This window comes from Rhinopithecus roxellana, chromosome 5, assembly GCF_007565055.1.
Source record: "Rhinopithecus roxellana isolate Shanxi Qingling chromosome 5, ASM756505v1, whole genome shotgun sequence".
Classification (NCBI taxonomy): domain Eukaryota; kingdom Metazoa; phylum Chordata; class Mammalia; order Primates; family Cercopithecidae; genus Rhinopithecus; species Rhinopithecus roxellana.
In genome coordinates this window covers 11229675-11246978 of record NC_044553.1, presented here as the reverse complement: position 1 = coordinate 11246978, position 17304 = coordinate 11229675, and the positions used below count along the sequence as shown (strand labels likewise).

General features: G+C 41.4%; 1 protein-coding gene across 2 annotated transcripts in view; it reads left to right on the top strand.

The window, feature by feature from the left end:
• Nucleotides 1–17304, top strand: part of GCH1 (GTP cyclohydrolase 1) — a 52769-nt gene that overhangs the window by 20963 nt on the left and 14502 nt on the right. For both annotated transcript variants that reach the window (XM_030931317.1, XM_010372043.2), the window contains exons 2-3: nt 9968–10077; nt 17161–17216. In XM_030931317.1, coding sequence (XP_030787177.1) covers nt 9968–10077; nt 17161–17216 — 166 coding nt within the window. The remainder of the gene's footprint in view (nt 1–9967; nt 10078–17160; nt 17217–17304) is intronic.

Here is a 17304-nt window from a genome sequence, read left to right as displayed (position 1 = left end):
AACTTTTACTTTCTTTGCAGTACATTAGGTCTTTCCTGCTGACAAACCTACAGTTTATGAAATGAGTTTGTGGAGCGTATCAAAGCTGTGCGGCAGCTCTGCGCACTCCAGCAGATGGTGTGACTGGTTGTCTGTAGTCGTCTTAGTTTCCGCCATTGTGTCAGTCTGTGGAGTGTTTGGGTTCATGCTTATTTTGGCCAAGTTTTCCAAATTCTGTCTTGGTAAGTGCAAAAAGCTGTGAGTGTCGGAAGCTCTAACAAGAGGTGTACTCATGATGAAAGTGAAAGCAGAGAGAGCGATTTTTTTTTCTCTTTGAATTTGTTTTAACATTGCTCTTACTTGTAGAACAAATTTTTCAAACAGGTGGTAGAAAGCAAAACATCTTAATGCCATCTTCAGGGCAGAAGACTTTGTTTGAGTTGCAGGATGTGATTTAGGGAGGGTTTTGAAGGAGTTTGCAGCACTGTATGAAGCTGGCTGGGTCTTTCTGTGTTTTCCTCCTTGCCCTCCTCCTTTAGCCCCTCCATGCAAAGGTAACCTGTTTTTTGATGTTTCTTTTTATTTTTATAGAAAAAAACAAAATGCCAACATGTGTATGAAGACCTTAATTTAAAAAAATATATTTATTGGCCCGGGCACGGTGGCTCACGCCTGTAATCCCAACACTTTGAGAGGCTGAGGCGGGTGGATCACCTGAGGTCGGGAGTTCAAGACCAGCCTGACCAATATGGAGAAACCCTGTCTCTACTAAAAATACAAAAATTAGCCAGGCGTGGTGGCACATACCTGTAATCCCAGCTACTCGGGAGGCTGAGGCAGGGGAATCGGTTGAACCTGGGAGGTGGAGATTGTGGTGAGCTGAGATTGTAGCATTGTACTCCATATATATGTAATATATATATATTATTAATGTCTCAAATATACAAGACTGTATGAAGAACAAGTTTAATCAAAATGCATTGGGTTTTAACAAATCTTAATATTTTGCTATAATTGCTTTTAAAAAATACAGATATAGTTTAAGCTTCTAGTTATCACTTCCTGATCCAGTTATCATCTCACTACAGAGGTAACCACTATCCTGAATTTGGTCCCTTACTTTCTTTTTTTTTTTGAGATGGAGCCTTGCTCTGTCGCCCAGGCTGGAGTGCAGTGGCGTGATCTTGGCTCACTGCAACCTCCACCTCCTGGGTTCAAGTGATTCTTCTGTCTCAACCTCCTGAATAGCTGAGATTGCTTTCATGTCTTTTTTTTTTTTTGAGACAGAGCCTTACTCTGTCACCCAGGCTGGAGTGCTGTGGCGTAATCTTGGCTCACTGCAACCTCTGACTCCCAGGTTCAAGCAATTCTCCCGCCTCAGCCTCCCGAGTACCTGGGATTACAGGTACGTGCCACCATGCCCTGCTAATTTTTGTAGTTTTAGTAGAGATGGGGTTGCACCATGTTGGCCAGGCTGGTCTTGTACTCCCGCCCTCCTCGACCTCCCAGAGTGCTAGGATTACAGGCGTGACCCACCGATACCGGCCTCATGTCTATTTTTATACTTTAATTTTCTGTGTATATTTACAAACAACATGTAACATTGTTTCTACTTAATTTAAATGGCTCATACTCTACATATTCTTCTGCTATATGCTTTTTACACTGAATATCCGTTCAAGGATTTATAAATACAGCCCATATTTACTCACTTTCATTGCTAGGTCATATTTTATTGTGAGTTTACCCAAACTGTATAATTGTTCTTCTGATTCACACTTCTCTATTTTTGCTATTACCAACAAGACTGCAGTGACTTTTTTTTTTTTTTTTTTTTTTTTTTTTTTTTTTTGAGACAGGGACTTGCTCTGTTGCCCAGGCTGGAGTGCAGTGGTATGATCTGAAGTCACTGCAACCTTCGCCTCCCGGTTCAAGTGATTCTCATGCCTCAGCCTCCCAAGTAGCTGGGACTACGGGTGTGTGCTACCACATCCGGCTAATTTTTGTATTTTTAGAAGAGGTGGGTTTTCACTGTGTTGGCCATGCTGGTTTCGAACTCCTGGCTTCAACTGATCCACCTGCGTTGGCCTCCCAAAGTGCTGGGATTACAGGTATGAACCACTGTGCCCAGCTGAAAATTCTGTGTTCCCTTGGCTGCATGAATTTCTTTGGAGTCCCTTCATTTAAAAATGTATTTTAAGGAAGTGAATTGGTCCAGTGTGGTGGCTCACACCTGTAATTCCAGGACTTTGGGAGGCTGAGGTAGGAGGAGTTTGAGCCCAGGAGTTCAAGATTAGCTTGTACAACACAATGAGACTCTGTCTCTACAAAAAAAAAATTCAGCTGGATGTGGTAGCACACCTGTAGTCCCAGCTACTGGGGAGGCCAAGGTGGGAGGATTGCTTGAGTCTGGGAGATGGAGTCTGCAATGAGCAGTGATTGCACTGCTGCACTCCAGCCTGGGTGACAGAACGAGACCTTGTCTCAAAAAGAAAAAGAGTGAATCATAGGGTAAAGACAGACGTATTAATTGGATAAACACGGAAGATCTGTGTTTAACTCCAGCTTTGTGCATGGCGTTACAGGGAACTGTGTAGAAGCTCCAGAGCCTTCAGATATAATGCTTAACTCAGAAACTTATAGCGCAGTGTGTTTGGGGGACATGGGCACAAATAACCATGGTACTACGAGGCATGATGAAATAAGCGCTGTATGCTGGTGGAGGCAGCTCTGATGTTAGATGGAACTATGAGGGTCTGGACCATGTTTCACCAAGTCAGGATAGGCTTATCTTTGTTAGCACCTTGAGTTGATTTAATTCCAGCCAAAAGCAAAGAGGTGTGATGCCCTAGGCACTTCTGTCTCTCTTCTCTTAATTTTAAAACCAGTAATCTGACTGCATTAGCTCTTTCCTATCCTTTAGGATGGATGCACACTCAAATGTTCCAAGTCCTCTTCCACTGTCTTTGAACACTGTCCTTCCAGGAGGGTGCCTTGGGTGTGCAGCTTCCTCAGAGAGCTGGAGTTGTTGGTGCTGATCACCAGGTACCCCAGACAGCACTAATTCCTATACTGTGGGTTCAAAGGGAACTCCATTGGACAGAAACTTCCTTTTGAGGAAATCTTTCCCAGGAGTTTCTTTTTACGTTTCCCTCACTTTCTCCCCAGCAGAAACAGGTCTGTTTGTCCTTAAATATATATCTATATATTTGAGTAGGAGCATTTTGAAGAGATGAAGTTTCTATGTAGCAGCACAAAACATGGAATAGTTTAAACCAGGGACACTCTGGTTCTCAGACCAGGAGCATCAGGTTCTTCTGGGAACTTGTTAGAAATGCAAATTCTCAGGTCTACTCAGACCACCTGAAACAGAAGCCATAGGGGTGGGGCCTAGAGATTTGTGTCTTAACAGGCCCACTGGAGGAGTCTGGGAACCCCTGTTTCGAGGGATGCTTAAATAAGCACTTGGGGGCCAGGCATGGTGGCTCATGCTTATAATCCCAACACTTTGGGAGGCCAAGACAGGCAGATCCCTTGAGCTCAGGAATTTGAGACCAGCCTGGGCAACATGATGAAACCCCATCTCTACAAAAAATACAAAAATTAGCCAGGCATGGTGGCTTGCGCCTGTAATCCCAGCTACTCAGGAGGCTGAGGTGGGAGGATCACCTGAGCCTAGGAGGTGGAGGTTGCAGTGAGCTGAGATTGTGCCACTGCATTCCAGCCTGGGCAACAGAGGGAGACCCCGTCTCAAAAAAAAAAAAAAAAAGCAGTTGAGTTTGTATTGTGGGCCTGTCTTACTATACTTTCAGAAAAGGGTCCGGCAGACTAAATACTTGAGGGATGTTACCCAGCAGTGTTATTTGTTGCCACTGCTTAATTATGAATGACATGAGAAAGGTATACCTGAAAACTGACATTGTGTGGTATTGTTGTGGGCAGACCTTTAATTTGTGGAGACTGCTTTGGTTTTGTTTGTGGTTATGACCAACAGTAGGAAACAGAATGCCATAAATCCCCGTTTCCAGGGTTACCTTCTTGCTGCTGATAACAGGCAGGAAATTAAAACAATATGTGATAGTGTTCTGTTCTTATTATCTACAGATGGTAGCTTTTAGATGTGTTGGTGCAAAACATAAGTAAATATAGCAGGGAAACTTTATTATTGAAGAAAAATGATTTGGCTAGGTCAAGGTTATAGTCTGAGTTCATTTTAATAAAATGGGGTATAGGCAACATATTAGTGTTCCATTATCACATGAAGCATTTAGCTGTATGAGGATCACTAGATGTTTTTTCTCTTTGATTTAATTTTATTTGAGTATGTAAAACATTTACATGATTCCAAGGTCAAAACTATATAACAAATTATATTCAAAGATGCTTCCCTTTCATCCATATCCCTTCTGTCCTTTTCTCTTACTACTTTACAGGTAATCATTTTTACTAGCTTTTAAATTTATCCTTCCAGTGTTTCTTTTTGCAGATAAGCATATACATGTATGTATAGGTTCATAGCTTCTCTTTCCAGTTTCATTACACAAAAGGTTACATACTATAGTATAATTTTTAAAATTATTATTACTATTATGCTTTTTAGAGACAGGGTCTTCTGTCACCCAGGCTGGAATGCAATGGTATAATCATAGCTCACTGCAGCCTCAAACTCCTGTCCTGGCTTCAAGGGATCCTCCTGCTTCAGCCACCTGAATAGCTAGGACTGTAGGCACACACCACCATGCAGTACTTTAATTTTTTTTGTTTGTTTGTTTGTAAAAATGGAGTCTGGCTAGGTTGGGCAGTCTGGTCTTGAACTCTTGGCCTCTAGCAATCTTCTCACCTTGGCCTCCCAAAGTGCCAGGATTACAGATGTGAGCCACCGCACCCAGCCTAAAAGTTATGTTTGAAGTTAGCTTTATTAAGGTGTCACTTACCTTCTGTAAAATTTACCTACTTTACATGTACAATGTGAATTTTAACAAACATATACAGTTATATAGCTACCCATACAGTGAAGATAGGAACTGTTTCCATCACCCAAAAAAGTTTCTTTCTTTCCTTTTGCAGTGAAATCCTCTCTCCAACCTCTCTGGCCCTGGTAAACCACCTGCCTGCCTTCTATCACTGTAGTTTGCCTTTCCTAGAACATAGTCTATTCTGTGTATGGATGTCTTTCACATTGTAGTGTACTTTGGAGACTCAAACCGTGTCACTACATGTATTAGTAATTCATTCTATCTTCTTGCTAAGTGTACTCCATTGTTTATACATTCCAGTTGAGGGACATTGTCCTTTTGCTTTTCAGAAAACTTTTTATTGGTCCAGGCACAATGGCTCACGCCTGTAATCCCAGCACTTTGGGAGGCCAAGACGGCTGGATCACCTGAGGTCGGGAGTTCCAGACCAGCCTGACCAACGTGGAGAAACCTCCGTCTCTACTGAAAATACAAAATTAGCTGGGAGTGGTGGCACATGCCTGTAATCCCAGCTACTCAGGAGGCTGAGGCAGAAGAATTACTTGAACCCGGGAGGCAGAGGTTGCAGTGAGCTGAGATTGCGCCATTGCACTCCAGCTTGGGCAACAAGAGCAAAACTCCGTTTCAAAAAAATTAAAAAAAAAAGGAAAACTTTTTATTTTGGAACAATTTTAGACTGACTTACAGAATAATTACAAAGATAGTAGAGAGAGTTTTCATATACCCTTTCCCCAGTTTCTCCTAATGTTTAACATCTCACATGGCCATAGTACAATTATCAACATTTAAGAAATTAATATTGGCCGGGCATGGTGGCTCACACCTGTAATCTCAGCCCTTTTGGGAGGCCAAGGCTGGCAGATCACGAGGTCAGGAGTGTGAGACCAGCCTGGCCTTTAGTGAAACCCTGTCTCTACTAAAAATACAAAAAAATTAGCTGGGTGTGGTGGCACATGTGTGTAGTCCCAGCTACTCGGGAGGCTGAGGCAGGAGAATTGCCTGAACCCGGGAGGTGGAGGTTGCAGTTAGCCGAGACCACGCCATTGCACTCCAGCCTGGGTGACAGAGTGAGACTGCATCTCAGAAAAAAAAAAAAAAAAAAATTAATATTGGAGCCAGGCAGTGGTGCATGCCTGTAGTCCCAGCTACTTGGGAGGCCAAGGTGGGAGGATGGCTTGAGCCGCAGAGTTTAAGACTAGCCTTGCAACATAGCAAGACTTGTAAAGATCTCTAAAATAATAATATTATTTTAGATATATATAATAATAAGCTATAATAATAAAGATCTCTAAAATAATAATAATAATAAGGCCGGATACGGTGGCTCACACCTGTAATCCCAGCACTTTGGGAGGCCAAGACGGGCGGATCATGAGGTCAGGAGATCGAGACCATCCTGGCTGGCACGGTGAAACCCCATGTCTACTAAAAATACAAAAAATTAGCCGGGCGTGGTGGCAGGCACCTGTAGTCCCAGCTATTCGGGAGGCTGAGGCAGGAGAATGGCGTGAACCCGGGAGGCAGAGCTTGCAGTGAGCCGAGATCATGCCACTGCACTCCAGCCTGGGCAACAGAGTGAGACTCCATCTCAAAATAATAATAATAATAATAATAATAATACACTTTATTTTAAAAAGTAATATTGGTACAATACTATTATTTAAACTATAGACTTTATTCAGATTTTCATTGTCATTTCTCTGGTCTCCTGCAATCTGACAATTCCTTAGTCTTTCTGTGTTTTTCATGACTTTGATGCCTTAATTTTTTTTTTTTAATTTTTAAACGTTTAAAAAATAGAGACAGGATCTTTCCCTGTCACTCTGGTTGGAGTGGAGTAGTGCAATCATAGCACATTGCAGCCTTGAACTCCTGGGCTTAAGTGATCCTCCTGCCTTAGCCTCCTGAATAGCTGCGACTACAGGAGTGTGCTGCCATGCCTGGCTAATTTTTTTCTTATTTTTTGTAGAGATGAGATATTGCAGTGTTACCCAGGCTGGTCTCAGAATCCTAGGCTCAAGTGATCCTCCCGCCTTGCCCTACCAAAGTGCTGGGATTACAGGTGTAAGCCACTGTGCCTGGCCTGATGCTTTCTAAGGGTACTTGTTTAGGTATTTTGTATCCCTTGATTTGTCTGATGATTAGGCTGCGGTTACGGATTTTTGGGAAGAATACCGCAGAAGTGATGTCCCCTTCTCATGGTGTCCTATCAGGAGCTACCTGATGTCAGTATGTCCTGTTACTGGCAAAGTTAACCTTGATCACTTGGTTAAGGTAGCCTCTGCCAGGTTTCTCCACTAAGTTACTATTTTTCCTTTTCTGTACTCTGTTAAGGCAAATTATTGCTTTTTAAATTTTGATGTACCTCCATGTGTATGAGAGATACATAGCTTTGCAACTCCCTCAATCCTAATTGTAATAATAATAGTAATAACAATAACTAGCACTTGGTCCGCCTGCGTAGTTCTAAACACATGTGCCCATTTAATCCTCATGACACCCTGTGAAGTAGGCACTTTATGCTCATTTTATAGCCGAGAAGATTGAGGTAAGCGATGGAGTCAGATCTTTTTTTTTTTGAGAACGGAGTCTTGCTCTCCCTTGCCTAGGCTCATTGCAGCCTCCGCATCCTGGGTTCAAGCAATTCTCCTGTCTCAGCCCCCTGAGTAGCTGGGACTACAGGCATGCACCACCACGCCCGGCTTAGTTTTGTATTTTCAGTAGAGACAGGGTTTCACCATGTTGGCCAGGCTGGTCTCGAACACCTGACCTCAGGTGATCCACCTGCCTCTGCCTCCCAAAGTGCTGGGATTACAGGCATGAGCCACCGTGCCCAGCCTGGATCCAGATCTTCACTTCGCCTGAGTTGAGGGGCTGACTTTAACATGGGCCATATGGTTGTCGTCAGAGCTTAAGATGGGGACGCTTTCATTCTTTGCCAGAGAAAACAAATGCTTCCTATATTTAATGATTCTCTCTTGTTTTTACTTTAAGACATTTTTTTTGGCTTGTTTTTCCTTCCAGGAATATTCTTGTGTGACTAAAGATTTTAGTAAGCTATATGGCAATAATACCATATTAAAATCTTGGGGAGAAATCCAAGAAACTTTTGGAAACAATAAGGATCTATTTTTGGTCTTCTTTTCAGAAATATGACTGAAGGTGGGGCAGAATATTCAGAATAGAAAAGTGCTGTGGTAGAAGAAGCACTCAGTGAGTGACACTGAGCCTTTTTCTCCTGGGATGTATCAGCCACTTCTACCAGGGGTGTCTGTGTTTGTCTGTGTGTGTCTAACCCTGCCATATTCGCCTTTCTTTTTTTTTTTTTTTTTTTTTGAGACGGAGTCTGGCTCTGTCTCCCAGGCTGGAGTGCAGTGGCGCAATCTTGGCTCACTGCAAGCTCCGCCTCCCGGGTTCTCCTGCCTCAGCCTCTTGAGTAGCTGGGACTACAGGCGCCCGCCACCACGCCCGGCTATTTTTTTTGTATTCTTAGTAGAGACGGGTTTCACTGTGTTAGCCACGATGGTCTTGATCTCCTGACCTCATGATCCGCCTACCTCGGCCTCCCAAAGTGCTGGGATAACAGGTGTGAGCCACTGCGCCCAGCCCCATGTTCACCTTTCTTGACCACACTAATGACTTTTCTACAACACAGTCAAATGTATCTCTGAATAGCTTGACTCAGGGTGATAACTGTGGTTTACATGATGACTTGGTCTCTGTGAGTCCCCTATTCTAGTAGCAGTGGAGCCACTGAAGGTCAGGCAGTGTGGGTGGACATTTGTCCATCTTCCTGTGCCACCTGCCTTTCCGAGGGGAAAGAGCTGTAGGGGCAAAGCTCTAATACATCCCTTCCCTTCTCTTTCTAATTCTATGTATATTGCATATCCCCCAAATCCTTGAAATTACACAGTTAGGTGTCTTGTTATATCTAGTCTGCCAAACTGTCTAGGTATCAGTACAGTTTTTTTCTATGTATATATTTATTTTCCAAAAATGAAATCCTACTGTATTTCTTTGTAGCTTCTTTTCTCATTGACAATATAGCTGAAGAAGTTTCCATGTCATATGGCATGTATCTACACTGTTGTTTGGGTACCTGCCTATTATCAATAGCTTGGCTATATTATGATTGGCGGGGATTGTGGCTTGTTTATCTCTATCCCTCTTCAGCATCCGGGACAGGATGTTCTTGCAGTCACAGAATGTTAGGAAGCTCAGAGCTCTCTCAGGCATCATCTAATTAATCTTTTCTCTTGCACATAGCATAGTTGAGGCTAAGTCAGTGCACTTTTTAAAAATAAAGCTTTTTAAAAAAAATGTCTATGTCTGGCTGGAAGTGCCAGGGTCCACAGCTTAAACAAGACACTGCTCATCTTCCAAAGCCTACCCAGAGAGGCATATACACACAAACTGTAGGATTTATTTCCTTAGGAAGGCGATTGTTTAGAATAAGTCTGATGCTGGCCTACAATATATAGAGCACTTTACAAATGTAGAAAATTACTTGGGGAATCGATAATAGAGGTCAAGTTTACAGGTGTCTGGATCTGGCCTCAGAAGTCAGAGGGCTAAGGATTAGTCTTTTTCTCCGATAAGTTTTTCTACATACTGATTATAGACAAAATATAAAGTTAGAAGAAAATGTAAGGAAGAAAGTGAAAGTGGCCCATTTCTACTGCCAGAAATAGCCACTGTTTTATTTGGTATAATTTTTCCTCTCCTCCCTCCCTTCTCCCTCTTCTTCCATACTGCAAATATGTTCATAATCCTGCATTTTTCATGTAACACTGTATCAAGGATTTTTAAATGTCACTTAAAGAAAAGACTTTGCTACTTTGATAAGGAAAAATATGGAAAAATATCTAGTTTTAATTTGTATTCCCTTAATATTTTAGGGAAGATTAACATTTGTTTATGTTGACTGTCTATTCATGTTTATCCATAGTAGCTTTTCTATTCTACCTTTCCATAAAATTGGAAATGTTACTAAAGCAAGCCTCTGATTTCAGATGTCCTAAACGATGCTATATTTGATGAAGATCATGATGAGATGGTGATCGTGAAGGACATAGACATGTTTTCCATGTGTGAGCATCACTTGGTTCCATTTGTTGGAAAGGTAAGGAACTCTTTGTTGTTTCCCAGCAATTTAAAACATAATGAAAGTTTTTCAATCAGAATAATTATATTTAAAAATTTTAGCTGCCAATTCCTGATATCCCAGGTATTTACAATTATACATATGTGATTATTCTTTATTAACCTGACTAACAACTTGAAACTTAAAAAACAAAAGCAAAGTAGCAGAAGACCCTCAGGGCAAGACTTTCATGTTAAATACCATTGACATAGGTTAAAATAATGAGGTTAAAGTAGCATCTCTTTTTTTTTTTTTTTGTAGCTACTACAGGTTCTGAAAACCTTTACCCTTTTATTTATTTATTGTTAGAATCCCAATCTAGAGATGCCCTTTACTTTAACTTGAATAATGTTTGATCCAAGATATATATGTATGTATGGCATGTCATGAGCAACGATAATTGCAGAATTTCTTGTGCAGAGGTTATGGTATTTGTGGATTTGTTTCTATCCCTTCTATATTAGGAAAAGTGAGTCTAATGCATTAGGTTCCTCAGCACCTCTGAATTTCTTTTGTCAGAAATGTTTAGTCCTAGTCTTATGAAACTTTAGATCTAATCTAGTTTGTAGGAAATCCAGAGGCTGAATGGAACAAATCCAGAAGATGGGACACTCTGCTGAACAGCTGGCCTATTCTCTTTTCAGTAGAGAATGTTATGGGTGGGAGCATTATTTTAGAACAAAAAAGACTTAAGAGGTATAACCAAATGCAATGTAAATACAAATGTGTGACTCTCCATTGGATTCCTGTTTAAACAAACCAAAAGTAAAACATTTGAGACAATTGGAGGAATTTAAATCTGAGTTAGTTATTAGATATTGTCTAGGAATGACTTTAACATACCTTTGAGAACATGTGGTTTAGAACAAAGAATTGTCCCATTCCCCTAACCTGCATCATAATTTTATTTAATTTTGACTCTTTATTAATAATCTTTAAACAGAAGACTTACAAGAAGTAGTGTTATGAATACTTATATACACATCAACTAAAGTTAAAGTGTTAACATTTGCTTCATTTTTTTCTTTGTTAAAGTATTGTATCTTTCCACTTTTTTATGGAAATAAAATATAGACAGAAAATGCACAAAACTTAAGGGTGTTCCTTACCACTTCAGAGATCAAGAACTAGAATAGGCTGGCACAGTGGTTCATGCCTGTAATCGCAGCATTTTGGAAGGCCGAGGTAGGTGGATTGCTTGAACCCAGGAGTTCAAGACCAGCCTGGGCAACATGGCAAAACCCCATCTCTACCAAAATAAAAATAAAAGACCCCTGGGCATGGTGGTGCGTGCCTGTACTGCCAGCTACTCGGGAGGCTGAGGTGGGAGGATGGCTTGAGCCCAAGAGGCAGAGGTTGCAGTGAGCCTAGATTGTGCCACTATATCCCAGCCTGGGCAACAGAGCCAGACTGCCAGACCCTGTCAAAAAAACAAAAAAGCAAACAAACAACAACAAAAACCCACAACTAGCATCCTGGAAGCTCACCTTATTTCTCTTCTCTTAATTCCTAATCCATCCTTTGTGCCAGTTTATCAATTTATAACCCTATCCTATCAATTTATAACCCTATGGATTAGTTTTTTTGTTTTTCAACTATATATGAGTGGAAAGATTCTATGATATGTACTCTATGTGTCTGGCCTCTGTTGTTCTACATTGTCAGATTGATTGAGGTCATTGCCTGTCATTGTAGTTTATTTTCATTTTTATATCTTATTCCATTGTACAAACATACCACAATTTATTCTGCTCTTGGTGGACATTTGTATCGTTGCCTCTTTTTTTTTTTTTTTTTTTTTTTTTGCTATTACAAATAATACTGCTATCAATACTTTTTTGGTGTATATACGCATGCATTTTTTTTTTTTTTTTTGAGACAGAATCTTGCTCTGTTGCCCAGGCTGGAGTGGAGTGGCGTGATCTCGGCTCACTGCAAGCTCCACCTCCTGGGTTCATGCCATTCTCTCACCTCAGCCTCCTGAGTAGCTGGGACTACAGGTGCCGGCCACCACACCTGGCTAATTTTGTTTTTGTATTTTTAGTAGAGATGGGGTTTCACTGTGTTGGCCAGGATGGTCTCGATCTCCCGACCTCGTGATCTGCCCGCCTCGGCCTCCCAAAGTGCTGGGATTACAGGCGTGAGCCACCACGCCCAGCATATGCATGCATTTCTATTAGAAATGTACCTAGGAGTGGAATTGCAGGATCATAGGGTATACCCATCTTCAACTTATTAGATGCTCACCTATAGTTTTCCAAAGTGTACCAGTTTGCACTCTCAATAGTATATGAGATTTCTAATTGTTTCATATCCTTGCCAACACTTGGTACTTTGTCTTAAGTTTAGTATGCTGTTATGTGTTTAGTAGTATTACTCTTTTTTTGAAAAAAAACTTTTATGGAAAATTTCAAATACGTAATAAGACTAACATAACAAAGTTTCATGTTCCCATCAAGTAGCTTCAACAGTTACCAGTACAGGACCAATCTTGTTCAATATAGGTCCACACTGAACTATTTTGAAGCAAATTTCAGGTTATTTCTTCTAGCATTTGTCTCTAAAAGATAAGAAAAAAATTTATTTTTATTTTTGAGACAGCCTTGCTCGTTGCCCAGGCTGGAGTGCAGTTGCAAAATCTGAGCTCATTGCAACCTGCACCCTCTGGGTTCAAATGATTCTCATGCCTCAGCCTCCGGGGTAGCTGGGATTACAGGTGCGTACCACCACGCCCAGCTAGTTTTTTGTATTTTTAGTAGAGATTGGGTTTCACCATGTTGGCTAGGCTGGTCTTTAAACTCCTGACCTCAAATGATCTGCCCACCTTGGCTTCCCAAATTGCTGGGATTACAGACGTGAGCCACTGCACCCAGCCTAGAAGATTAAAAAATTATTTTTAGGAACATAACCCCAGTTTGATTATCATATCCAGTAAGTTAGCAATAACTCCTTCAATATATTAAATAATATAAAGTATGTTACAGAGAGCATAACTTTTTATCACTACTTATTAACATGCATCCCTAAAATACTTACCCATACTAGCCATTAATATACCTCTCTAAAATATTTTCCTTTTTTTTTTTTTTTTTTTTTTTTGAGACAGAGTTTCACTATTGTCGCCCAGGCTAGAGTGCAGTGGTGCGATCTTGGCTCACTGCAACCTTTGCCTCCCAGTGATTCTCCTGCCTCATCCTCCCGAGTAGCTGGGATTACAGGTGCGCACCACCATGCCCGGTTAATTTTTGTATTTTTAGTAAAAATGAGATTTCACCATGCTGGCCAGGCTGGTCTGAAACTCAGGTGATCCATGTGCCTCGGCCTCCCAAAGTGCTGGGATTACAGGCGTGAGCCACCGTGCCTGGCCCTAAAATATTTTCTTACTTATTCACAGTAGCACTGTCACAAAATTAACAATAATTCTTAAATAGTATCTAATAACTAACTCATATTTACATTTCTCCAGTTGTCTCAGAAGTTTACTCTTGGTTTGTTTAAAAAGGAATTCAACAGAAAGCCACACATTTGTATTTACATTGCATTTGGTTATACCTCTTAAGTCTCTTTTGTTCTAAAATAGTGCTCCTGGCCGGGCGCGGTGGCTCCAGCCTGTAATCCCAGCACTTTGGGAGGCCGAGACGGGCGGATCACGAGGTCAGGAGATCGAGACCATCCGGGCTAACACGGTGAAACCTCGTCTCTACTAAAAAATACAAAAAACTAGCCGGGCGGAGTGGTGGGCTCCTGTAGTCCCAGCTACTCGGGAGGCTGAGGCAGGAGAATGGCGTGAATCTGGGAGGCGGAGCATGCAGTGAGCTGAGATCCAGCCACTGCACTCCAGCCTGGGCAACAGAGCGAGATTCCGTCTCAAAAAAAAAAAAAAAAAAAATAGTACTCCCACCCATAACATTCTCTATTGAAAAGAGAGTAGGCCAGCTGTTCAGCAGTGTCCCACCTTCCGGATTCGTTTCCTTCAGCCTCTGGATTTCCTATAAACTAGATTAGATCTAAAGTTTCATAAGACTAGCGCTAAACATTTCTGATAAAAGTAGTTCATAAGGGCTGGGAACGGTGGCTTATGTCAGTAATCTCAGCACTTTGGGAGGCCAAGGCAGGTGGTGGATGGATCACTTTGAGCTCAGGAGTTTGAGACCAGCCTAGGCAACATAGTGAAACCCTGTCTCTACCAAAAAAAAAAAAAAAAAAAAAAAAAAACCCACAAAACAAACCAAACAAACAAAAAAACAAGCAAAAAGTAGCTAGCATGGTGGCATGCAACTGTGGTCTCAGCTACTCAGGAGGATGAGGTTGGAGAATTGCTTGAACCCAGGAGGTCACGGCTGCAGTGAGCTGAGATCACACCACTGCACTCCAGCCTGGCAAAAGAGTGAAACCCTGTCTCAAAAAAAAAAAAAAAAAGAAAAGTAGTACTTCATAAGGGTGCTGAAGACTTCATGACTTCATATTATGTCACATCAGGGCCAAGTGAGGTGGCTCATGCCTGTAATCCCAGTGACTTGGGAAGTCAAGGTGGGAGGATAGTTTCAGGTCAATAGTTCAAGACCAGCATGGGCAACATAGTGAGACTCTGTCTCTACCACAAAAGAATTTTTTTTTTTTTTTTTTTTTAATTAACTGGGCGTGGTGGTGCATATCTATAGTCCTAGCTACTTTTTGGGAGTCTGAGGCAGGAAGATTGATTGAGCTCAGGAGTTTGAGGTTACGGTGAGCTATGATCATGCCACCGTACCCCAACCTGGGTGACAGAACAAGACCTTGTCTCTAAAAAGAAAAGAAGAGAAAACAATCAGAAAACCCAGATACATCACATCAGGAGCCATACCGTATCTGGTAATCCTGCAATTAATAATGAAGGAATCTTTGAAAGGGAATCTATTGGTGAGCAAATTAGACACAGAAAGCCTATGGCTTGTTCAAGAGGATAGAGATAGTAGCTTGTCTGCAGCCAGATCCAAGGCACTGATTCTGTACTCAGCCTGCCACCATTTTATCCTGCTACTTTCTGCTATTACTTCCTCATTGTTTGTATTTTTGCTACCTTTGTTTAAAATATATATTATTTAGTGATTTTTTTTTTTTTTCAAGACAGTTTTGCTCTTGTTGCCCAGGCTGGAGTGCAATGGTGTGATCTTGGCTCACTGCAACCCTTGCCTCCTGGGTTCAGGCGATTCTCCTGCTTCAGCCTCCCAAATAACTGGGATTACAGGCACCCACCACCACACCTGACTAATTTTTGTATTTTTAGTAGAGAAGGGGTCTCACCATGTTGGCCAGGCTAGTTTTGAACTCCTGACCTCAGGCAATTCACCTGCCTTGGCCTCCCAAAGTGTTGGGATTACAGGCGTGAGCCATCGCTCCTGCCCTATTTAGTGATTTTGTGAAATGGACATTTAAATGACCTAGGATTTTAAGACCAAAAATAGTATAAACAATAAACAAATTCTATGTCTGCATAGAAATGTAAAAATTTCAGACAGCATAGAAGACGTTGGTTCATGGGAAAGTTTTAACTCTCTAATTTTTCTTTGAAATACCCAATGTTTAGGTGCTATTTTACTTTTTTCCTCCTGCCAACCAGGAAGGCAATGAGGTGGACTTCTCAAATTCCTAAAGCATAGTGCTAATGGATGGGGAAAAAATCACTAAGTACTACTAGATCAGTTATGTAAATAGTAAGTGAACAATGAAACTGTTGGCAAACCATGATGCTGTTGAGTCTCTAATTTTATATTTGGTTAATTGCCTACAAGTGAACCATGTACTCTATTAGTCTTTTCAGGAAAGTAATGTTTTTCGTACATAGTATTTGGCTCAAAAAGAGGTAACTTTTATATTTGATATTAATTGGTGCCATTTAAGATGACAGAAATGGCCTTGCTGTATAGTGGGTTCTGTAAAACTTGGTTCTTAGGGTACAGGTTCTTGCCAAGCCATGGTGGTAGCAGTGCCCTTTTTCTCCTGTTAGGAAGATGGGGCCAGGCACGGTGGCTCACGCCTATAATCCCAACACTTTGGGATTCCAAGGTGGGCGGATCAGGAGGTCAGGAGATCGAGACCATCCTGGCTAACACGGTGAAACTCCCCCTCTACTAAAAATACAAAAAATTAGCTGGGCATGGTGGCGGGCGCCTGTAGTCCCAGCTACTCAGGAGGCTGAGACAGGAGAATGGCGTGAACCCGGGAGGCGGAGCTTGCAGTGAGCCGAGATCGGGCCACTGTACTCCAGCCTGGGGGACAGAGCGAGAGTCCGTCTCTAAAAAAAAAAAAAAAAAAGGAGGATGGTGCTCTCTAGCAGCTTAGAAACCAGGAAGCCAAGCACAAAAGGGCATGGAGACCTTCTGTGCTGCAGGGCTTTGCGGTGGAATCTTAAGACTGCTGTGATGTGTGGAATGGCAATACTTATGCTTACAGTTTTTGCCATTTAAAGGAGGCTTTCCTGTATACATTTTAATGTTGCTATAAGATTATTTGCCTTTTCTTGAGAATGTTTCTCCTCCATAAAGAAACTTTCAGATTTGTGTCAAGAGTTCAGCTTCACAGGTAAGTGTCAGGGCTGTGCAGTTGACTCCTGAACAACATGAATTTGAACTGCATGGGTCCACTTAGACATGGCTTTTTTTTCAACCAAACAGTGATCAAAAATTGTACAGTATTTGCAGGATACAAAACCTGTATAGATGGAGAGATGACTTTTCATATATGCAAGTTCTGCAGGGCCAACTGAGGGACTTGAGTGTGTAGGATTTGGGTATACACGGGGGTCCTGGAAGCAATCTCCTGCGTTTATCGACGGACAACTGTACTTCAAGTTTGTTATTTGATTAATAGACTCATACTTACACATTTTTCTTTTACTGCATTTATGTAATTTTAAAAATACATATATAAATGTTTCATTTTCTAAGTCTTAACAGTTCCAGATGTTTATTGTTGTGATAAATTACATATAAGTATGCTATATTCTTTTTGTATTTCCTTATTCTGTCACAAAGAAGGCACTGTATTTCACTCAGCTCATGATTTCCAGTCTCTTCTCTGAAGGTCCATATTGGTTATCTTCCTAACAAGCAAGTCCTTGGCCTCAGCAAACTTGCAAGGTAAGTGTGACTGTGCAATGAATAAGAATACAGGTTTATAGGACCTGCCCTTGTCTGCTGAGAATCTATCTCATCAGGCTTTCTCTCT